The sequence below is a fragment of the Carassius carassius genome, chromosome 6 (genome assembly GCF_963082965.1).
Source record: "Carassius carassius chromosome 6, fCarCar2.1, whole genome shotgun sequence".
Classification (NCBI taxonomy): Eukaryota; Metazoa; Chordata; class Actinopteri; order Cypriniformes; family Cyprinidae; genus Carassius; species Carassius carassius.
In genome coordinates, this window is record NC_081760.1 from 22,850,055 (window position 1) to 22,875,152 (window position 25,098).

The 25,098-nt window shown below is 36.5% G+C and overlaps 2 protein-coding genes across 16 annotated transcripts in view; both read right to left on the reverse strand.

Moving 5' to 3' along the window:
* LOC132142507 (potassium voltage-gated channel subfamily KQT member 5-like) overlaps window positions 1-5,478 on the reverse strand; it is a 110,591-nt gene extending 105,113 nt beyond the window's left edge. The window contains exons 1-2 of one of the 2 annotated variants that reach the window (XM_059552424.1): window positions 5,057-5,476; window positions 4,580-4,983 (exon numbers count right to left, since the gene is read on the reverse strand). In XM_059552424.1, coding sequence (XP_059408407.1) covers window positions 4,580-4,932 — 353 coding nt within the window. In that variant the 5' untranslated portion in view covers window positions 4,933-4,983; window positions 5,057-5,476. Of the gene's footprint in view, window positions 1-4,579 lie in introns of both variants that reach the window. The other variant, XM_059552425.1, reaches the window with a different exon arrangement.
* A 4,218-nt stretch (window positions 5,479-9,696) lies between these two features.
* Window positions 9,697-25,098, reverse strand: part of LOC132142509 (regulating synaptic membrane exocytosis protein 1-like) — a 93,510-nt gene continuing 78,108 nt past the window's right edge. For 8 of the 14 annotated variants that reach the window (XM_059552432.1, XM_059552431.1, XM_059552434.1 and 5 more), the window contains 12 exons: window positions 25,017-25,082; window positions 24,697-24,810; window positions 24,276-24,382; window positions 23,905-23,943; window positions 22,441-22,556; window positions 22,179-22,339; window positions 14,993-15,210; window positions 13,028-13,178; window positions 12,317-12,423; window positions 11,684-11,785; window positions 11,360-11,499; window positions 9,697-11,149 (listed from right to left, as the gene is read on the reverse strand). In XM_059552432.1, coding sequence (XP_059408415.1) covers window positions 10,931-11,149; window positions 11,360-11,499; window positions 11,684-11,785; window positions 12,317-12,423; window positions 13,028-13,178; window positions 14,993-15,210; window positions 22,179-22,339; window positions 22,441-22,556; window positions 23,905-23,943; window positions 24,276-24,382; window positions 24,697-24,810; window positions 25,017-25,082 — 1,540 coding nt within the window. In that variant the 3' untranslated portion in view covers window positions 9,697-10,930. Of the gene's footprint in view, window positions 11,150-11,359; window positions 11,500-11,683; window positions 11,786-12,316; window positions 12,424-13,027; window positions 13,179-14,992; window positions 15,211-15,761; window positions 16,168-21,168; window positions 21,633-22,178; window positions 22,340-22,440; window positions 22,557-23,904; window positions 23,944-24,275; window positions 24,383-24,696; window positions 24,811-25,016; window positions 25,083-25,098 lie in introns of those variants that run through there. The other 6 variants (XM_059552438.1, XM_059552436.1, XM_059552429.1 and 3 more) reach the window with 5 other exon arrangements.

The following is a 25,098-nucleotide window of genomic DNA, read 5'->3' on the forward strand; positions in this document are numbered from 1 at the left end:
TTTCCATGGCTGCAACGGCAGTGTTTTCCGCCAGGGGGCATCCCGGGGAGTCTAAATACTATTGGGTAAACTTCAGTGGGTGGAATCACACAATTCAAAACAAAAATAGACATTCTGACAAGGAACTCCAATTTTAAAGCAGAGGAATTGGCTGTAGCTTGTTTTTCTCTGAGAAACAAGTACGGGTATGTGAACTTAGCATGTTTCCCAAATATTTGCTTTAGTATGATCAAAAAATTACATATAGCACCTTCAATAAATAATTATCATGTGATTCCTTAAACAATAATATGTTATGACCTCAAAACACGGTAACACATTACATTAAGGTTCATTAGTTAACTTTAGTTAATTAGTTAACATGAACTAAGCATGAAAAATAGACCTACTTCTACAACATTTATTCATCTTAGCTTATGTTAGCTAATGTTAATTTCAACATACTGTATACTAATGCATTATTATAATTAAAAGTTTTACTTGTTGACATTAGTTAATGCACTGTGAATTAACATGAACTAACAATGAACTAATGAATTAATAAACTCTGTAATGTATTGTTCATTGTTTGTTCATGTTAGTTAATACATTAACTAGCGTTAACTAATGGACCATTATTGTAAAGTTTTAACCAAAACACTTTTACGATAGAACAAGATTTGTAAATGTATACATTTTGACATCTGCATTACACAATTACAAAAAGTTCCTTATGCATTGCTTTTCTGACATAGTAAACCTGCTCAGTAGCTCACCTGGTACAGCAATGTGGTGTGATGTGGAGCGCTCAGGTATGAGTCCAGTAAAACATGAATCCCGATAAAAGAGCTCAAAGATTTAGAGGACCACGCTAAAATGGCTTGGTTGCTTTATCAAATATGTTATTATCTCACGTTTGCCTTTGTTAGCATTATTGGTGAGGTTAGGGAAGGTGGATATATATATATATATATATATATATATATATATATATTTTTTTTTTTTTTTTTAATGCAGTTAACCTTTTAGCAGCACTCACTGGGCATTTCAGTTCTAAACTGCCACAATACATATAACAGCCAACGTAAAAAAAATAAAAAATAAAAACAGAAAACTGAACGTGCTTTAGGCAACACTCATTGGCCATTTTACTGTGTTTACAAGTGTCATGAAACAGGCAAACACCCCTTTTTTCTCAAGTAATATATATATATATATATATTTTACCTTTACCTTACTCAGCAATGGAACTGAAACTATTCTTTTTTGTTTGGTTGGCAGGTTAAAACTGACCTGTCAGTAATATACTCAACATTACACCTAATTCAGTAGCCCCTGAATGAAGTCACTATTCTTCATCTGCCCCTATATTTCATATTTGTATATGTCCATAGACAGAAACATACTGACAAAGAGAGCAATATTTGCACGATGCATTATCTGAACTAACTTCAGCTGTTTAGAAGGTACCTGTTACCATAATGCAGACTGTTCCTCTTCTCAGCTCAAATACTACCTACACCTTCAGATGCATGAGGGTTTCATTCTGGTTAATAAATCAACAGTGGGTACAGCCCAGCAGAGAACACAGAAAGTCCAGAAACCTTTTTTTACTAATCTATCATTTACATGATCTTTATAAACAAAGAGGCATCTCAGTGTGACTGTGTTTGCTTAACAGGAAGTTCCTCATAAGAAGAAATACGGTTTGACTTTTATCTAAATCTTGCTTCTGCAAGTTCTCAAGCAGCAGAAGTCAGTTTCACAATACAACCGGCAGTTTCCTGTCTCTGATGATGTGTGAGATGAGTGTGTATGGGTGCATGCGTCTGTTTAAAAGAAATTAAAGAGAGTGTCTTCTAAAACCTAAAACCTTCTAAACTGTCTGTAAATGTGTTCTGTCAATGGAGTCAACCACTGTTCGGTGTGAAACTTAAAGTCTGATGACCAGAATGCCTTGTCTTTCACTAACCTCACTAACTTTTCTCTATTACTCACAGCTCTTGCACTGACTATGAGTTTTTACTGTCTGGTACTCTCTTTCCTGTATGTCAGAAAAAAAGAACCCACTAAAGACGCTTTCAATTGTGAAGTATGTCTTCATGTTAAAATTACCTTGTAAACTGCTGTGCAGAGAAATGGATGATGCAGTTATCTGATTAGGAGTAAATGTGTGGTATATATATATGTGTGAGTGTGTGGGGGAAGACTATGGTAAGATGTTACAGCGACAAAAAAAGAAGAATGACAATTCTTCCTACAAACTTCAGATATGACAGTGGTAGGCCTCACAATCCTGTGTCTCTGTGACTTAATTTAAATTCTGAAATGTCCCAAAGATCCACTAGTGCAGTGCAACAGTGAAAGCCAAGAAGGTTAACAGGCTCTAAAACATTTGTCAAGTCTTTTGGTCTCCAACAAATGGGAAAATACCTAGTGCCACTCAAAAGGCAAGCCAAATGCAGAAAAACGCTGCACATCAGATAATGCACATAAAAAGGAACCAAAAAAGATAAAAGGGAACCAAAAATGATTAAAAGGAGAATAATGTTTTTTTCAAAAGGAATGAAATAACACCATTTTGTACACACTATGTGTAGCCTGTGTCACTTTCCCTTCATGTGCCTGCTGACTCTTTCTCCTCCAGCAGCTGTCAATCACCTTCAAGTGTCACACTTTTATGGGGCTTTGAGGTCAGCATCTGCTGAAAAGCATCAGGGCAGAAGGAAGTGGAAGTTGACAATGCTGGGAAGCTTGGTTTCATGTGGATGCAATATTTTTCAACTCCAAAGCTGCAATTGTGTGACAGAGCTTGCGTAAAGGTTAGCAAGAATGACTTCTAAATTTTACCATTCAAGGTGAAATGAAAACAACAATATAGTATTACAATGAAACAAATCGCACCTTCTGAAATGCACCTTAAAGTCAAATTATAATGTATATAAGATGCTTACATGACAGTACAGAGGGGTGTCATCCTCCCCAGACTGGCAAATCATTTTAAATGATTTTTTTATTCTTTGAGTTTCCTCCACTCTCCCAACCAATACTTTACCATTTCTTAATAGGTAGAATGATGTTTTTGTACAATAAGTAGGGAAAAAAGCCAACTCATGGCAAAAATAAGGTTTTAGAAAACTACAACTTCGGCTGTTTTTGTGAACCATTCATGTAATAGATCTGAAAGAAAACAATATAATAAGATACTAAAATATCAGCTTAATGATAATAATAATTATAGAATGTCTGTTTAACAATAATTAATAATACTCTACATATTTATGATGTAGACCAATATATTAATCCTTAGCACAAACAGTAATGACCTTTTTTTGGCAAAAGGCTTATCTCTCTCACAGACATAACACAAAAACACTTTTCTTTATAATGCTCATTATAACGCCGTGTTTGGGCTTGCAAGGAACACTTGGTGATAAATTAATAGTTTTGAGACTTGCCCTATCCTTGTGGAACATGCAACACCAAACCAGAGAAAACATAACCTGTCTCAACTCCTCAACCTTACAAAAGGATTGTCTGAGGACAAACAATACATGTCTATAAGTGAAATTGACCATTTCATGGGAGAATGTATAAGCAGCTGCAAAGATAAACAAAGCATTGAAGGAATGAAAATAAGACAGTGTTAGATAACATGTGCAGGTGTTGAAGCCTGTCCTTGTCTTTCAGCAGGCTATGCATGGACCCAAGATTAGCCTGGGTCTCTTCTCATCTATTCAAGTCTTCTGAAGTAACACCTGAAAGATCTGAGTGAGGAATGGTGCAAAATGTTTTATATTATTATGCACCTAATATCTCCCCCCTCACGGTGGAAGACATTAAATTAAACTTGTGTACTAAATCGGCCTGCTTCATGAACGGAGACTTGGAATATAACAAACAGGACCCCTTTTATCATCATTGTAAGTGAGTGGAAATAAAGCGACCAGGACATAATGCAAGAATTTCCCTTTGTTTTACAGTAATGGAAGTCAGTCATGGGTTTGGAGCGACATCACAAAATAAAAGAAAAATCATTTCTCATGTTCATGTTCACAGTTTAAGACAAATGAGAAACTCCTGAGGTCTTTTGGGGCTTCCCCATCCTGAGAGCACATACTATTCAAACTATCATACCTATTCTGATTGAATATTTAGCATGTCAGTTTCTTTCACTCCTCAACAATTCCTGCATTGACTGAAAATTCAAGACCCAATCCCAAAAGAACAAGACGAGCCTCTTGATGCTGTGATGTTTGGAGTATACTCTGTCAGATGAACGCTCTGCTGTAATCATTACTCTTAGAATAGTGAACTAAAGACGCAAATCAATCACAGTCATCCTAAAATAATATTATTTGCGATTTAATTCCAAATTTAGTTATTTAGATTTTGGATTTAGGTTAAAGATACATAGGGTTTTATACATTGATTTAAGCGGCAATATTCCACATCAGGAATGTTACCATTTATACGTGGCGACACGGGAAAAGCTTCAAAGCAGCAGGGACACGTTTTCCAGCTGGAAAAACTTTGAGAAACTGAACAACGCTTTCATTATCACATAAGCACGCTGTCAATGTATAAACGAGGCACTTACACAAAGGCATGGTAGATAAAAGCCCAGGCTCTTGGTCTCTCCAGCACGTTGTATAGGTAGTTCTGAATCCTCCGGTAGCGCGCGTTTCTCCGGCCGCTTTGCGCGCCGTACACCAGAGGCTTCCCGAGCAGACTCAGCCGAGCGCCCTGTTTCCCCTGGTCTCTTTCCGTGCCCGACGCACCTGTGCCGGCATGAGATGCGGACAACAGTCCGTCCTCTGGCCGTGAGCAATTGTTCTTCATCCTATTACCACATTCCACATTATACAATCCGTAACTTTCGGCGTGGTGCCCCGGAGAGGTGTTCATCCAGAGGCCAGATCCGGCCTCATCTCCGCTGTGGTTGCGGGGCATGGCATCACCAACGCGGACCCAAACACGCGTGGCATGCGTACTGTTATATCTCTGAAAGATGCGACGGTAGAATCAAGAAATTACCAACGCGAAATGTTAAAAAGACTCAAAATAAACAATCTACCTCTGGACGCCACTTTCTTCACTCCTGGTGTGGACACACTTCAGTAAATGGGTGGTGTATGAAAGCACTGCTGGCGCTGACCCACGAGAAGAGCCCGTCAAATTGACTTTATCTGACTGCGGCTGAGTCGTACTTGAACAGCTCGTGTTACTCCAGCGCGCGCTTTTGATGTCGCTCCACTCGCACGCCTGGCGTTACTACGCACAGAAAAGCAACTGCGTGCTGCGTGCTCATGCTGGAGCACATATAATGCGTTTCCGTCATATCAAATGGTCCCAGTCACCCGTTATCTTCTCCGACGTTTGTCTGCGGTAGTCTCACATTTCTAGTAATAATTCAGTAAATAATGACGTAGTCAAGTTCTGTGTCCTTTTCTTTGTCGTTTCCCCGACTGGTAAACTGACGGTTCTGGGCTCATGCACGTGTTTACATGTTTATTTGCATAACAACTCGTTCTTGAAATCATAGTTCCTAAAGTTAAACGGATAGAGTGCAGTTCCCCAGTGACACAACCCAAGGCTTCCTTTCAGGAATCATTGCGTAATACATAAATAATAATAATAATTCCGGTTTGAATTAAGAGGAGTGTACTAGTCAAGCTTTAACCTCTCAAATTTCTTTTTTTTTGAGCAGCAAATCAGAATATCAGAATTTGTGTGACTGGAGTAATTATGCATATATATTAATTATACATATATATGCATACACACACACACATGTATATATATACTGTATATACACTGCTCCGGGTGTGTGATCACTGCTGTGTGTGCACTTTGGATGGGTTAAATGCAGAGCACAAATTCTGTGTATGGGTCACCATACTTGGCTAAATGTCACATCACTTTATATATATATAAAGGTTGTGCGTGTTGTGGCTTCACAAATGCTTTGCTGCATACCTCGGTTGTAACGAGTGGTTATTTCAGTCAAAGTTGCTCTTCTACAGCTTGAATCAGTCGGCCCATTCTCCTCTGACCCCTAGCATCAAGAAGGCATTTTCGCCCACAGGACTGCCACATACTGGATGTTTTTCCCTTTTCACACCATTCTTTGTAAACCCTAGAAATGGTTGTGCGTGAAAATCCCAGTAACTGAGCAGATTGTGAAATACTCAGACCGGCCCGTCTGGCACCAACAACCATGCCATGCTCAAAATTGCTTAAATCACCTTTTTTTTTCCATTCTGATATTCAGTTTGGAGTTCAGGAGATTGTCTTGACCAGGACCACACCCCTAAATGCATTGAAGCATCTGCCATGTGATTGGTTGATTAGATAATTGCATTAATGAGAAATTGAACAGGTGTTCCTAATAATCCTTTAGGTAAGTGTGTGTATGTATATATATATATATATATGTATATATATATATTATATATATTAAAAACACGTGACTCATCATGGGCTGCATTCCATTTGCTTTTCAACCTTATATCCAATGACTAAGAAACCAGCATTTATGCAAACAGCATGCGACTGAGTTCCAATCGTCTACATTAGCGGAATAATTACCCTCAGACTCACATTCATTTTGGCTCATCAAGGGCTAAGATTAGAAAATATACTCTTCACCATCTGCGTGCTACAGGACTGGTGTTAACGAGAGGGTCCAGTAAAGCCCACAATGGAAGCCTCTTCTGTATTCCATGACCTCTGTTGCTGCAACTCGCCCCATCACTTGCCATCAGTCATGAGTGGAGCACTGGGGTCACTGGCTGAACTCAGGGACACGTATCAGGCTAATTGCTGTGACGTGAGCTCGCGAGGCAATTGGGCATGCAATCATGTTGCATAGACTACAGAGACAATATAGGTTAAGTGAATTGCATTTAGTAAATTTTGCTTAAGGTGGAGTTTGTTGATTGTTTTTGATGGTAAGTAGACTACATAAGTTTGGCTACTGTATTCCTGACTTGGACATACGGTTCTTTGTTTTAGAATGATTCAAAAGAAAGGCTAGTTCTTGCTATCAATTAACCCTAAAATGTACGGTTTAAAACGAACGCATCCCGAATTATCTACAATTGCATTATTATTATTATTATTATTATTATTATTATTATTATTATTATTACTACCGCAGGGTTACGTCAACCTGTCAGGTTGCTGAGAGTGTTGAGTTCATGACTCTCCACTGTGCAGTTACACGAGCCGATTCTCTGAAGAATATTCTAACAAACGTCTGCCCTCTGCTGGTGACTGTAAGGATAACTCGCACGGCAATATTTAGTCAGCATTGATATGGCAATAGAGTAAACCTAAGTTGTCACAAATATATAAATATATTTCAGTAACTATAAAGCTTTGAGTCAAAAGTGCCCCAAAAGTTCCCAGCAGTGGCTTTGTTGTGTTCAAATACCTAATTCAAACTGATTAGAGCATTTTTTTTAATGAATTGTTTATTCCAGAATAATTCCAATATGGCTATCCACATTTATATGGGTCCAAGTTATAACATTTGTTTAAATGTTAGAAACTAAAACAATGTATTACAACATTTGTTGGCCAAAGTTTTCTCCCATCATTTGGAGAAAAATTGACGCCATATTATTTTATAATCATTATATATCATGATATGTGATATACTGTTTTGTGTTACATATATGAATTAAACCATGAAGAATGATGGCTAAGGCCTGCATGTCCTTGTCAAACTATTTTTCTATTTTTCAACTGAACCGACTGGGACATGTCCCACCCATGAATGACACCTGTGATGCAATTTAAATTCTAAAAAAAAAAAAAAAAAACCTTTATATGCTTCTTGATATTAACTGTTAATTCTTAATATAATATTTTATGTATTGTCATAATTATAAACAGACTGGTTGGTTTGTAGAGGAAAGTTGAACCTTTCACTGCCATGTTCTTCTTCTAGTTATTTGTGTGTACACGTTTACATTCCAGATTGCAAAATAAGGTAAATCATAAAAATGAATGGCAGATTCTGTGTGTCTTGTTTATTTCTTTGACGAATCCCATAATTTAAGCCCTGTGTGTTTCCATGTTGAGTGTCTGGTATTGTTTGCTTTGCTCTGGTGTAAATAAAGACTAACTTCACGAATTCCCCTACGTCTCCTCGCTCCGTCACAGTAGCAGCAGCAGCACTGACAGATTCCCAATATTGAGCAAAATGCGAAACAACTAGCCAGTCTCCTATATACATTAGCTTCCCATAATACATGCTGTAAGTTGGATGAAACTATACTTTCTCTGTAATTTACTTATTTATTATATTTATTTATTTTCAAACTCTAATCTTGTGTTTTTAACATCTGGAGGAATATATAAACTTAACGTTTGTTTGTCTAATCACTGTTGATGAATAAATCGTTTCAATTATAAGAAAAGAACAAACATCGGGTTTAAATTCCTTTCACACACTTTTTTTTTATTATTATGGAAATAATAAAAATGATTTTTTTTTTTCATATACATATAAAACTTGCACATCATATGAGCCACACCTGTATACAAACAGAAATGTTGCAGTGAATACTTTTTCTTTTTCATAATCTCAGTGGATTACATACTAGAAGTTGTAAACAGTCAGCATTGTTTTCCCCCTCTACCCAAGAATAATGATCAAGTAAAATAAACACCTGTCTCTCATGAAAACAAAAAAAAAACAATCCAAAATGTCTGATAGCAGTGAAGAATTTGGCTTGAAAACACAGAGAAAATGACGATCTGGCTACAGCTTTTGAGTAGGGTGGTTCAGCCCTCTAAAAGTGACAGAGAGAGCTCTAGATTTGGACCCATATGATAAGAAAGATGTCCGCTCAGCGGTCCATTATATTGGGATGTTTGTTCTCAAAATTAAGCCTTGGCCCCTTTGCAAATATGGCTTAACCACATGGTCATCTCATTTTTACAACACATGCGCTAATACATCTCTGTGCATCTACATTTATATTTACCATGTATATTGTTATGTATGTATGATATATTTTTGACATTTCCTGTTTTGATCTTGGTATACTCTTGAATAACTTGATGGGATGTATACACATTTTCTAGGTTATTTTCAGTGGTGTTGAGGTAAAATATGATACAGTAAAGTTAGTTTTTGTTCAGTGTTACAGTACAGCACATTTTCCCCTAAGGGATATAAAAGATAAAAAAGGAATAATCAAAAACCTGAAAAAAGAAAAAAATTATTCCAACATTCAGCACCGGATGGAGGAAATGAACTAGTCTTTAGCTGATCTGAAACGTTTGAGTGAAAGCAAAAGGCTTCTTTTTTTCCTTGGTTTATCTCTTATATTCAAGTACAAGCAAACTGTACAGGTACATGCAACATACAAGCTGGCCTACAGTATGTTGAACTAACACATATCTATTTCTGTTACTTTTTAACATTTGTGTAGTCTGTTTTACAAAAGTGTGCATGCAGCTGGGACTGATCTGAGTCATGCTGCTCCTCCGCACTGGAGGGAGGGGCCAGTGGCCCGATGATGATGATTGGTGTTTATGCTCGTGATGGAAAAATCCAATTGGTCACTTCAACATTTACAGAGACACACAAGAGGAATTTGCATGACTCTTTTCTCTGTTTTCTATAAAGTACAAAAAGTGGAAATAAAATTTACAAGCTAGTTGGCTTGTTTTATTTTAAATATATATATTTTAATCAGATTGTTTTTTTATTTAAAAATCAAGCTTTTGTGTCTGCATTTTTAATTCTAAATAAAGACATGTGCAAGGGCTTGGGTCGATCATTTGACCTCAGAGTGGTACAGTACAAGTTGAAAGTGGCTTTTGCTATACTAAAAAGAGAAATATGCATCTACACAAACACTTACCATCAAACGGAGTTAAAAAGTTAGTTTAGTGTCTGAAAAACTCTATGTATCAAGATCTACTCGACGGATGAAAACATCATTGTATAGATTTCCTTTACCAAAGACCCTAAATTGGAAAATGTACAAGTACACAAATAAGTTTATCTTGGAACATGGTGTTTTTCATTAACTAAATATATACTTGTTAATAGCATTTAATGATAAGTGCAAATATCTCAAAATCGAATTCAATTCACTGAATAAGATGATGTATTGCAACCTACTGTAGGATAATGTAAACGTTTCAGTTAATAAAAGTAAATGAAAATGTGCAAAGAATGTGTATTTCTCTGGATACGTTGTCTTCGATTACTTTTTTTTAGCTTTTCCTGTCTTTTTCACAGTACACTGGACAACACAAACCTCTTGTTTATCGTAAAACTTGCCAGAGGAGTAAAAAAAAAAATAAGCTAAATAAAAAACAAATTCTAGACGAGAGCGGCCTCCGTTTGCTGTCACAAACTTTGAGAACAGAGGAACATTTTGGAGGAAAAGGACCATGGCTTTGTGTCCTCCAGGTTTAGGCACCAAGAAAGGCCCTGCCCTTCCAGACAACCTCCCCAGGGGACGCCCTATGTCTTTCAAGCTCCTGACCTTTCACTATCATTAAAAAACAGGGTTTAGACAGGGCCTCGACTGAGGCCCCACAATCCCTTGGTCAGAGGTCACCTTTGTTTTTGGGTTGATACATTCTGATGCTCTGTTAAAACCCAGCTAATGTAGATTTCAATGAAGACTTGACTGAATATCACCCTGCGTTCTATGTCGCCCTAAAGCGGTGCTTCCCACATGCTTTAGTGTAGACAGTCCTAAGTCTCACGCAACAAACAGTGAGAGAAACAAACGATTTCGTTTAGGACAAACAAATTTGCCAGAATACGGGCTACCCACAAAGAGGAAAACAAAAACAATGTCACAGAAGTGATTGTCAGATTTTAACAACACTTTGTGTTATTTCATCGCATTTCCTGCCTGGCTCTTATTGTTGTCCCGTTGTCTCTCAGATTGTGCTTTATATTATTAGTCCACTATGATCGAACCCCCGCAGGTGCCGGCGAACTGTCCAGGGATGTCTGAGAAGCACGTCGAGTCAGAGAGGCAAGAGTTGGGTCGACTAGAGAAGAAGGCGGGAAAAGTTTGTACCAGCCAATCACATTGCTGGAGAGGTCCAGCTCCTCTAGTAGGATTTGTGCGACTCCCATGAAGGATTTGTGGTCCATTCGCCCATAATCTCCCCAGACAATTACCTAATAGGATGAAAATCAACAGATTCATCAGTGGATGGCCTTCTCAAGTCACATAATCAAAGTTAATAATATCTAATCTCACAAATGTGATCCGTTTAAACTAGACACGCAGCCCTTCAATGACATTTTCTCACTAAGTCTCATGCAGCTGCCTCATTGACTGGATTGAGACTATATGTTGAAAAAAGACTAATAAACCACATGACTCACTTGTAACACTTTACCCTGTGGACTTTCTTCAAACTGCAGCGTTTGCTGGTACAGCGGGTCGAGTGTCTTGCGTGCAATTTTTGTCTTCTTCTTAGCTACATATGCCCCGTTGTGTAGAAGATAGATTTTGACATATGGAGCTATATAAAAAAAAATGAATCAAATTAGGCAGATATTAACCATGTATACAGGCATTAGTCAGTAGACTAGCTCTGATAAATCAGACTGCTTTTTGTATGCAGTTAATATGGTGGCTGAGTAATATGATACATATGGAGCTTGAATCACATGCAGCGAGTTCAGAATAGAGCAGAAGTGACTCACCGGGGAGTGATTTGGACCCTGGTTTTTGGATGAGACCTCGTGCTCTTATCACCTCCACCTCCAGCTGGCCTTTCTTATTCACCATGCCAATCTGAATGTCACCTGGACATCAAAGAATACGCAAGTAAAACCAACTAAAATATATATATATATATATATATATATATATATACTAAAAATATAAATTTTATTTAAATGGTACATTTGCTTAATGGATTTACTCAAATGGTTCATGCAAAAAAAAAAAAAAAAAAAAAAAAAAAAAAATTATTGACATACTGCGGTTTCCAGAAGAAGATTTTTTTATTTATTTTGTACTGAACTATGTAAATGAATTAGGGGCTGTAAATTTGAGGTGTTTAGTATAATTACAAGTACAGAAATAATAATACATCAGAACTAAATTCTTAATTCTTTCTATTCGTCTACCTCAATTAAATAATGACTGAAATTACACTGGTGCCTTTTCTCAACTAATATTTATATATGCAATCAATTAATTAAATTAATACAATTAATAACAATCAATAGCATATATGATTATGTATAATGAATTAAAATGTGTAAACAACTTACAGCAAATGGGATAAGGATAGTATGCTACAAGGGACTTCACATAGAAACAAATCTTACCAATTGCTGGTGTGGCAAGGGTTTGTCGACCAACTAATTGAGCAGGGCCCAGTCCATCCAGGAAGTCACTGAACTGAGTCTCGACTCGAACTGCTGGGAAGATTGGACTGACCAAGACAAACATTGATATGAAATACTGCAGGTGTTATTTTTTCTGACTTACAGTATTTCATTAAGAAACTTAAGGCTGGAATACACTACATGACATTTAAAATCTGAACAGATCATACACTTTCTTTTCTTTATCTTTTTATTTTTATTTTTTGATGCATAATGGCAATTCTTGACTGATGGTTGTCAGGGTAACAGGAACAACACTTCAGGACTCTGAGCTATTTCTAGACAAAAATAATCTTGGTTTAAGACGAGCAATTTTGTAACAGGAAAAAAATATGAAAATGTAAAATTATGTTGGATCCTGTAAATACAGAAACAGGAAATTGCTCCAAATGATTTTAGGATAGACATGTACATTACAAGAACTGGCTACTGGTATGAAATTATAACAAGAACACATTTTTCCATGTTTTTTTTTTTTAGAGAATATGCAACAGATTTTTGGAAAAGTGCATCACCGATGCAGTGCAATATACAAAATAAATAAATAAATAAATAATCATATTTTTCTCATCGAAGGAATATATTTAAAATTCCTGCATATATTTAAAAGTACGCCAAATGTGATTACTAATGAAGCAGAAGGAAACTGACCTGCCCTCTGAGTTGTGGCTGTTCATGCTTCCGTTGTTGGACTCACGGCTGGGTTGACGACTCATATTCCTCTGTAATTCCACAGCCATTCCCGTCTCCTGACTGCGCTGGATCGTCCCTTGACTGCCCTTTGACTTCTTATTGGATGCCTCTGAAGATGAACACATTTCACAAACAATCAGGAAAAGAGACTTTTAAGAGTACTTTGTATCATCCATTTTAGAGAGAAAACAAAAAACAAGAGAAATCAGGATCTCTCTCTCACATGATTTTCTGTGATAAAGTTTTAAAGAATTGGATTAATGTCCTCCCTTAACAGTACTGGTCAAGCTGCAGACTATCCTTTTTGATGTTTAAAGCACACAGCAAAATAATTTGACTCTGCTTGTAGCTCCCACCGAGATGGACGCTAACCGAATGAGTGCATTAACCACCCCACTTTATCTCTCTTAAAAACAAGGGCATGTCTCCTCATCTTGAATTCCTTTTTGTCTGCTTACATAAAACAGAGAGAACAAAATTCAGTTCCCCTGGAGCTCTTAGACTCCTCTAATGTGCTTTCAAGACTTTTTCAAAAGGAACAAGCTCTGTGGCAGTGAGAAAAGTCGCCTGATGAAAAATCTTATTATACCAAACAATACAGAGTCAGTCCTGACATCTGAAAGCACTAAAATGGCCACAGGTGCCCTTTTGAAAAGATGCTGTTCATGTTTGATGAGGACAAACCGTAGCTAAAGCATAAACTTGAACTCATAGCAAGCTATTACTCAAGACAAATGCTGAATTCGGAACCACACACTCTCATACTACTCTTAATTTGTTCACAGTATTGTTATATGGCAGAAATAGTAGGAGTAGTATGCTAGTACGCAGTTCTGAATTCAGCATAAGTGAAACAGAAAAGGTAGAATTAAAATGCTGTGCCATAAACACAGAGTGCCCTCTTGTGTTGTCTAGCAAAAATACTAAAAATAGAAATCTTGAAAACATTTATAAGGACTGGTTTCCAAGGACCATTGGACAAAATGTGCCTATCCTGTCATTTCTGCAAATGATATTACATCGCTTCTTGCACATTTCACAACACTTTCAGCCTGTAATGTGCAATAAAAAGGTGATAAAGCACTTTTTTTTCCCAAAACAGAAGAATGTGAATGTGGCAAAAGAAAAAAAATAAATGATGTTGTTATAACGTGTACTGTATGTTTTCCTGTGATTGGCACTAAAAGGTTAATGCTCTTAACGTTATCAAAAGTAAATGTGGATGAAAACACATTTGCTAAGGCAACCATCCCATTATAACTGGCTTCTATAAGTCTTCGAGCTCTTTTATCATGATGTGTTTCTCCTCCCTGATTGCTACCAGTTGATTGCTAAGTTTACTACATCTGAAAAGCCATACATCTCGTGTTGATTTTCTGAAAATCTATTAGATTACAAATCATGCATAATGTTAAAAATGGTGTGAGGTCATAACATTGTATTGGGAAAATAAGTCTTATTTAATCAATAATCTGCCCCGACCCATAATTAGTTTTTTATTTTTTTATTTTTTTTTTAAAAGGAATAGTTATTGGTGTTTTACTAACACTAGTGTTTATTTCAGCTGGACAATGCAGTGAATTATATGTATAGGCATGTTTTTGGAGACAAAAATGTAGGTAGAGGAAAAATTGTTTCAATGAGCACATGCTGTGTTAAAAAAATGATTTTATGTGACTTAATCAGCCTGACCACATTAGGTTAGACCAATAAAAAGAAATGTCAGAACAAGTTTACAAATGTATGTTACGTTAAATATTGTGTTTGATAAAATCACATTTTTAATTCACATAATTTAAACAGGGAATAATATAATAGGATGAGAATTTTTTTTAATTCACTGTGGTATTATTGCTTAATATAACACATAATGCCCAGCTGGCCTTGGTTACATCAGCAGAAGGAGTAGCTACAGACACTAACCTGTTTGACTGATCTGTGAGGTGCTTCGGCTGCGACGGTTTCCCACGATAGCCACGAATCGAGCATTGAGACTGGAGCGACGCTTTTTTGCTCCGGTTCCGACTGTTCCCAGGGCAGTGTCAGACTGGCTGCCGTCCGTTCGCTCTGTTGTGTTGATGTCACCACTAACACTTGTGCTCTTCAGCATATTTCGGCCAGATGAGGCTCTGACTTGATGACTGTAAGCAAGTAAAAGAGAAATGAACAGTTGAGACAAATTAGTTGATACAGTATATAAAGATAAGACACTAACTGTTGAAACCTATATTCAAAATGCTTAATTCTTTCTTGAGGTGTATTAACAACACAGTCTACTAACAACATCACTGATTCTAATCTTAGCACAAAATAAAAAAAGCTGTTTTTGTTCATTTCATTTATTTTTCACCAACCAGTATGGAGCATAAAATGAAAAGCTTTGCTATATAATATAATTAGCCTGAACCACGGCTGCCGCAGTAGTCAAGTCTAGTCAACACCAGTTAAAATCAGTCCCCTTAAAATCATTTGACAAGCACAGTTTTATTTCCTTTTGTAAAGTTTGATTTGCTACTTGAAAAAAGGGCGGCACTCCACATCACACCAGTATTTTGATCTGTTTCCTTAGAAGACATAAAGTAGACTGTACAGTTTCAAAGTATATGTCTGTATTAAGTGAGTTATGTGAATAAATTTTAGGAGTACACTATCATATAGGTCATTTTTAAGAGAACACATGACTAAAAGCCTCAAAAGTGTAATTTTGCTAAACAACTGTGTTAATTAAACAGCAACATTTTCGGGTTAGTTGTTCAAACTGTCTACAGTATATTATGACACAGCAGAACACTTTGACAGTGCAGCCATGTCCTCTGCTGCCCCCTGGGGGTTCGGAGGAGTTGCCGTGTGTCCGCGCCCTCTGACGGATTCAAGGTACTGCAGGACTGTCCAGTTGCACTTTCCCCATCATCTCCCACCCTAACCACCTCTCTGGTGGACATAGGGTGGGGATAGGAAGTAAGGAGGCGGGTCTCTCTTCCACAGGCTGGAGGGTAGTGACAGAGGGGTGAACAGACAGGGGTGTTGGTTTGGGAGGATCCAGTGCTGACTCAGTATTCAAGCATGGGATATATGAGGTGAGACATGCAAAGAGGGCTCTGATACAGACAATACAATACACAGGACACACATTTACAAAGACACAGAAAGTGGCATGTAAATGAAGCAGAATACAAACAAACAAAATCAAACAGCACGCACAATGAACCTCTCAAACTATATGTAGTGTAATTGCATTCTAATTTTATATATATACACACACACACACACACACACAGGTCCTGGTCATATAATTAGAATATCATCAAAAAGTTGATTTATTTAACTAATTCCATTAAAAAGTGAAACTTGTTTATTACATATATGTATACAGTACAGACCAAAATTTTGGAAACATTACTATTTTTAATGTTTTTGAAAGAGGTTTCTTCTGCTCATCAAGCCTGCATTTATTTGATCAAAAATACAGAAAAAAATGTAATATTGTGATATATTATTACAATTTAAAATAATTGTTTTTAAATGTATTATACTTTAAATTATCATTTATTTCTGTGATGCAAAGCTGAATTTTTAGGATCATTATCACATGATCCTTTAGAAATTATTCTAATATGATGATTCATTATCAAAGTTGGAAACAGTTCTGCTGCTTAATATTTATTCAGAACATGTGATACTTTTTTAGAATACTTTGATGAATAAAAAGTAAAAAAAAAAAAAAATAAAGCTATGTTTTTAAAATATAAATATTTCGTAATAACAATATACACTACTGGTCAGTAATTTGGGGTAAGTAATTTTTTTCTTTCTTCTTTTTAATTAAAATCAAACTTTTATTCAGCAAGGATGTGTTAAATTGATAAAAAGTGATAGTAAAGAAAATATATTATTAGAATATATATTATTACGATTTTTTTTTTATTTTGAATAAATGCAGTTCTTTTTAACCTTTTATTCATCAAATATATTAGACAGCAGAACTGTTTCCAACACTCATAATAAATCAGAATATTTTTTTAAAGTATATTCAAATAGAAAACTATTATTTTAAGTTGTAATAATATTTTACAATATTACAGTTTTTTCTGTATTTTTGATCAAATAAATGCAGGCTTGATGAGCAGAAGAAACTTCTTTCAAAAACATAAAAAATAGTATTGTTTCCAACAATACAACAACAATATTGTTTCTGTACTGTTTACTATATATATATGTAGCTTTATAAAATAGTTTTAGATGACATTTAGTTTGTCACACTAGGCAAATTCCCAAAATGATTTCACGTCAAATACCTATGTTTGTTTGAACCAAGCAGACTAAATTCAAATTGATAATTGGTGTGTGGCTTCAAATTGATCAGAAACGTTGAAGATATAATTGGTTAGTAAAACCCAAATGAGTCAGAAGAGAAAGAGGAAAAGAATCAATGGAATGTTCATGATTCCCAAAAATAATGTCCGATTAAAGATCATTGTGCTTAAGAAGAACCAGACTGAGCTAGAGGAGCATATACTACAGTAAATAATGTTTATCAATGTCTATCATCTAGTATATATCTATTATTAGGGGCCAAGCACCGAAGGTGCGTAGGCACCTATTGTTTTCGTTGGCGTTATTATTCTTCTTCTTCCGCCGCAAGTCTATGGCAGCCCATAGAACCGATTGCGGGAAAGTTGTATAATTTGGCACACTGATAGAGGACAGTCCCAACATTAACTATAGCAAATTTGAAGTCTCTAACTCCTACTCTCTAGCGCCACCACTTGTCCAAACTTTCAATGTTTGTATGCTAATAACTTTTGAACCGTAAGCCAGAAAATGAAATTTTGGCTCATGCCAAGTCGAATGAACCCCAAATTTCAAAAATCGCAAGGTTTAGTTTTTTTGCTATTTTCAGTTTTTTGAAAAACCTACTTTTTCAAACTCGTCCTAGACGGTTAGTTCGATCTTCACGAAAATTGGCTCATATCATCTTCAGACCATGCTGGCAAAAAGTAATGGAATTCAAGTTGATTCGTCCAACCGTTGTCGAATGACACGTAAACAAATTTGACAAAAAGCATGCAAAAATGCACATGAGGCTATATCTCGGCAACGGTTCGGCATATTGAGAACTTGGTGTGTGTTATAACAAGCATGACCTGAGACTACCTGCAGTGTTTCGACGCAGCGCCACCTAGTGGTCAGGAGATATGAAAATCGCATATTTTCGCTTATAACTTCTGAATAGTTTGGCCAAAAATCACACAACTGGTCTCTTTAGATTCAGTGAGTCATGTTGAGTCGAATGATGTCAAATTTTCCCGTGTAGGACATTTTAGGCGTCGGCCATTTTGAATTATGTTTCAAAATGCTGTATTTTTTTAACGCATTATCGTATCGTTACGAAAATAATTACAAAAATCTTCGGCCCCATGCCCTGAAGGTACTCAAAAAGTTTGGTGGCGGCGCCACCTTGTGGTCAAGAGTTATAATGAAATATCACAAAAATGCTAATAACTTTTGAATAAATTAGACTATTGAAATGAAAATGGTCTACGTCTGTTCTGTGGGTCATGCCGAGAGCATTGATACTAAATATGTGATAATTGGCCATACTTCCTGTCCGCCATTTTGATTAATGTTGAAAACCTACTTTTTCGAACTCCTCCTAGACCGTTAGTCCGATTTTCACCAAATTTGACGTGGATCATCTTCAGACCATGCTGGCAAAAAGTTATGGATTTCGTGTCGATATACGAAACTGTTCTCATTTAGCGCATCAACGAATTTGCTGGAAGGGTGCCAAAATGCATTTGAGGCTGTATCTCTGCAATGCTTTGACATATTTGCACCAAACTTTGTATGTGTCATCGCCACCTCACACTGACCATGCCACATAAATTTGGTAACAGCGCCACCTATTGGACAAGAGTAATAAACCATTCATTAACCATGAATAATTACACTTTTAAAAATGCTAATAACTTTTTATTGAATTAGCCTATTTGAATGAAACTTGTAAACTTGAAACTTGGGCTCAAAATATTCCCTGGTTTATGCCGATAACATAGATACCAAATATGCCAGTGTATGCTGAACCTCCGGTCCACCATTTTTATTCATGTTGAAACCTACTTTTTCAAACTCCTCATTAACCATAGGTCCGATTTTCACCAAATTCGAATCAGATGATCTTCAGACTGTGCTGACACAAAGTTATGGATTTTGTGTTGATAGACAAAACCGTTTTCACATACCACAGCGACGAATTTGAGGCACAATGACAAAATGACACTTGAGGCTGTATCTCTGTAATGCTTTGGCAAATTAACACCAAACTTTGTGTGTGTCATTGAAAAGTCACACAGAGTACACCAAATTGATTTTATAACAGTGCCACCTATTGGTCAAACTTGATAAGCCAAGTAATCATGCTACTAGAGGTGGTATTTATGATTTTTTTAGCCATTTCAATTACAATAATCCTAAAATAGCTGTTATTGCTCATTAATGCATTTGGTGTGATGCTCCATGCCATGCTTAGCTCCTACATTTGCCGTTGGAGTGCTTGGCCCCGTAATTGCTGCTTGCAGCTATATTTATAATTGTAATGCTTTTTTTCAATAAGTCAAAGTTTGAAATTTGAAAATATTTTCAATGATTACTGAATTATTAATCATTTAATAATTAATATAACAATACCCCCCCCCCCCACACACATTTTCCATTTATATTTATGTACAGTAGATTATTTGTTTCATTATATGCTTTTATCTGAAGTGACATAATTGCATTCAAGGTATACTTTTTTACCAATTCATGCATTCTATGGGAATAAAACCCATATCCTTGGCATTGTTAATGACATGCTCTATGCCAGCAATGCTACTTTTTTATTATTGTCATTGCCTTCTTTCTATGTAAAGTAGTTTTGCACTATTACCAACCATGGTATGCAGGTGGTAAATGGAACTGTATTTAAAGGCAGTGTAGGTAAAAAAAAATGTATAAAAAACTTTTTTTCCAAATTTGTTTAAACTTTATTTATATATCAATACATAATTAAAATGTAAGTACTCTGAAAAAGAAAGTATAAAAATCGAGTGACTGTAGACCTCTCACGACTGTTTTAAAGACAGCTCATTATTTCCATTCACTCCACCCCCTCCCTTCTGGGCTCCTTCCAAAGCCTCTACTATAACATTATTTAAGTAATGTTATGTTAGCTATATTACGCAGCTACGTGTGCTAATGACACATGCTTCATGAAAAAAATATGTATGATCAAAATACAAAAAGAAAGATTTACCTGTCCAGCAGAAATAAAGCCATCAAGGAGTCACTTTTCAGCCCCTTGAGTTCCCTCAGTTCTCGCGATCGCTGGAAAGCCACGCTGATATTAACTCGCGTTTTATTTCTTTGTTTCATTGCCTTTTCTTGTACTGTTACTGTCTTCCTTTTTTTGTCTGGTTTGCCTTCACTAACTGCATAGGCTGGTACTGTGAATTTTGCTTGCTGTTTCTCTGCCATTGTTTTGGTATTCCTAGGATCCGTGCCTGTTGAATCAAACGTGCTGTTTCCTCAAATCAAACGTGCACGCGCAAGTGGGCAGGTAATGTGTGGCAAAAGGGTGGTTGCCATGGTTGCGAGAGAGTGACAGTCGCCTAAGCCAATCCTATGTTTCGTCCCGAAATGGAAATAATGAGCTGTGTTTAATACAGATTAAACGGTCTAGAGTCACTCGATTTTTATACTCTTTTTATCAGAGTACCTACATTTTAATTATGCATTGATATATATAGAAAGTTTAAACAAATTTGGAAGAAAGTTGTTTATACATGTATTACCTACCCTGCCTTTAAGAGAGAACATTTTCTAGTGGTCATGGCAGCAGTAATTCATCAAATGAAGATCAAATGTTGGAGAAGACCTGTGCACATGTCCAGATGTGCGGTGTGGTTGAGTCATTTTCTATGCATTGTTTGTACACAATGCAGAAAATGTATGTAAATAACCAGCACTATCAGCAGCAATAAGAAAGTAAGGCAAGGATAAACTTGTATTCGGTGGTGGTTAAGGTAAAGAGCTGAGCAGGGGGAGCTGGTCCATGTTACCTCACATCTCCAGCCACCGTATGACGTCTGCGTTTAAGCTCCTCAGAGAAACGTCTCTTTCCCAGGCTCCTCCTGTTGTCTGTTCCATTCACCCCCCATGAAATCCTTCTCTCCTTCTTTTCATCTCCTTTACAACTCTCCAACGACTTCGACCTTTGACCCCCAATGCAATATGTATGCATGCAATAGAGCACAAGCCGAAATAGCAGGAAAAGTAAATCATGCAGAAAATAAAAATGTCACAAGCCATGCAGAAGACAGACAGTTAGAAGCATGCAAATGTCAACACACCACTAATAACAAAAAATAGAAATATCACAACCTGAGGACACACATAATTTTTTTTTTGTGACCCAAATTGAGTAATTGCTGAATTGTATAGAATAATTTTACAATTTTTCTAGGGAGAAATATTATGATTGTTGTAGAGGGAAATAGATATGCATTATAAGTGAAACATAATGTAATTTTGAGGTGATGGAACGAAATATGATTTTTCTTTTTTTTTCTTTTTTGTTCAGAAAAAGGAAAAATAGCAGAGCGCTAAAGAGAGAAAAAAAGAGTAAAAAGTACAAAAACTTTTACTATCATATCCTATACACACAATAAGTATGTGTGCTTTCTGACCTAAGTCTTATCTTAAATAAATAAACAGGCAAACAAACAAACAACTTGTAGTCATCTGTTACACTGCTAATTTTAGGTAACTACTTTTTAATTACTTATTAGATCAACTCTTTTATCACATTGACTTTAATAGGACAATATTGTACTATATTGAATTAAAATTAAAAAGAAACAGACAAAAGCTTATATGTCTGATTTGTGTAGCTTGTGTTGTTAATATCAGCGAGGGTCACGCAATCATTTTTACAACCTTGTATTATGTTGCATTTTCTAATGAAGTTAATTAACGGCCACTACCAATTTATAGTTATCCTATTTTTAAACAGTTTATCACACTTGCAGTGTGTTACGTTTGGATCTCGTGTGTTTCTTAATAGGCTAACCTGATTCTCCCATGTGGTCTCTCAGACTGAACGGACATGTAGCTGGTGGCACTCAGTCGTGAGGCACTGCTGGCACGGGAGATGGCTGATGCATCGCTCATGTCACTGTCTGATGACCTCGCAGACATGTTATCACAACTCCTCCTCTGGTCCTTATACATCTAAACCATCGATGAATAAAGAATTAGCGACCTGCCATATAGTACATAACAGCACTGCCAGACACACGAGTTGGAGACCTAAAAAGCAGTTTAACACTCACATGTCTCCTGTTCTTGAGCTCTGCCTCTGGGTCGTGACCAGAGCTGGCATAAGAGCCCGGCCGATGGGAATGTACTCTCATTTGCAACTGACGAGCCCGCTCTTCCACTGCTAGAGCTGCATCAAGACAGAAAGGAGAAAAAAGCTAAAAAAAAAATGGAAGAGGGCACATTTTAAATAGCACAAAAAAAGTGTTAATTAAAAATTAAATAAGTACATTATAACAGTCGACATCTCTGCCAGTGAACAAACAGTATTTTTTGCTGCAATGTTACTTTTGGTGGAAATGAATAATAAGTCTTCTCTGCTTGAAAATCTAGCATAAGGAAATACACTACAGGTGAATGGCATAAAAAAAAAAGATTATCAACATACTTCTCTAATTATGTGCATATTTTAATATTTTCCAGAACAGATAATCTGCATATTGGATAAAGCCAGGTTCAAATATTCCTGTTTGAATTTGTTGACATATTAAAGTGATTTTGGATTTCTATACGAAAATACTGGGAAGAAACATGTTTTTAGGAATAAAATGTTATATAAATCAAGTGAATGTTATTGTGAACAAATCCCTTTGTGAAATCTTCAAAATATAGATTCAAATATGGAAGTGCTGCTTTTTTAAGATTATGTATTGTAACTGAAATCTACAAATACAAACAGATAATAAAGTAAACACTTGAATGTATATATGGATGTATATTGGATGTTTTCTTTTCACTAGTCTAAAAGAAAACATGTTATGGAAGCAAATAAAGTCCAAAATCACAAAATCGACCATGGTTTTGCCTGTAACATCAACATTATGGAACAATAGTAACTGGTTTCTAACAGGTCCAAACTTTTCATTAGTTGGTTCACGCTTGCAAACCATCTTTGGCCAAGAACAAACCATCTAAAGATGGTCAGCCTGTTTTTGGAACAAAATGGTTGACAAGCAAATAACCAACTTCTTTGAGTTATTATATGACTTATGAGTTATTATTGTACTATATGTTCCAGATATTATCGATTTAAATGCTGCGTTCCAGGCAGGATTTTGAGCCCGTGGGTCACGACTTCAAACCACGACTCACGACTTTGTACCTTTCCAGGCAAGTCACGCCAAACTTCCTGGGCGCAAGGAATTGTTGTTAGATTATTCATTTTATTGCAATGTTTTATTGTCCTAAATTCATTTTTTCAACGTGTACCACTTGCATAAACACCGCATCCGTAGGCTATATTATCCGTAGGGGATGCCATTGTTGTTTCGCGGGCTATGTGACGTCAGAACTCGGAACTCGGAGTACATCGATCTAGTACGAGTTCACGGGTGGGAAGTCACGGGTTTGACTGCCGTTCCAGTGAACTTTCACGTGTATAAGGTTGGAAAAACATGGGTTACGGGTTGCCTGGAACATGACATTAGACAAGCGTGTGATCAATTCTAGGGCAAAATGCAGAGAATGGAATGAGATACCTGAGTTAGGTTTCTCCTCAGGTTTACTGTTGACATGGTCTTCATTAAGATGGGATTGAAGGAATGAGAAATGGCATGAGAAGAGACAGAAAGATGTAAGGTAGAAAGATCAACAACGTTGACCACATGAAAAAAAGACGGATAGAGGAGCCATGATATTATCTGACATTTATAAAGGCAACTGGCACTGGGACAGATTGATGGGTTTTGGGTGTGATTTTGGATTGTAACAGCATTCCAGATTACTGTTGTCTGTATTTGTGAGTATTTAGAATGAAATGTTTTGTAGGTACTTAGAAAGAAGAGAGAGAGAAAGAGAAAGAGAGAGAGGGAGAAGGAGAGAGAGAGAGAGAGAGAGAGAGAGAGCTTACCTTGCTCTATACTGCTGCTCTTTGCCGGGAGTTGTGGCAGCTGTCTGCCCCTGCGCCCTAATGACGTTGTTCCTGTCGAGGAATAATGTCCACCATATGGAAGTTCTCTGTGAAGAGAGAGATTTTGTCAAAATGACAGGAAAAAAGGAAAAAAGATACCTTTGTAAGGAAAGTAGAAAAATGGACTGATTACTATTTTGCATCAGCTGAATAAATATTCAATTGTGATTAAAATATGTTATTTAATTGTACTACATTATGTACTGTGATTACAGAAGCACAAGAAAGCAAATTTGAGATTTGGAGGTTAAATTAGTCAATTTTTTATTTATCGTCTTTAAACTATTAGATTATCGCAGTAAGCAGTAGTTTGCAAAATAAACCAGGAACAGCCAAGCTCTGAGGGGCTCCCATCATGCACCTGTCAGCTCGTGGGGAGTTAGGGCAGGAACCCCCTAAGTTGGTCTGGCCAAAGGGCCTGAGGGGAGGCTCTCTCCTCCTTCTGCCACCCCTGAGGATAGAGGTGGGCTGGAGTCTAAACACAGCGACGGTAAAAAAGGGCAAGGGCCAAAAGAAAAAAAAAAGGTAAATTATGCAATGAAATAACAAAAATTCAGACATCTGAAATGGGTAAAACAACAACAAACAAAGGTAAAAATAGTGAATAAGCATAAATTGACATAGAAAACAAATACAGATAAGTGATGAAGAGATGTTTAAAGGGTTAAGATGAGATCTCACCTGTCGCCATCAATGGTTTTCTTGTTAGCTATCTGACAGCTTGACCTATCCAAATTGCCAGATTGCCTATGAGATGGAAAAT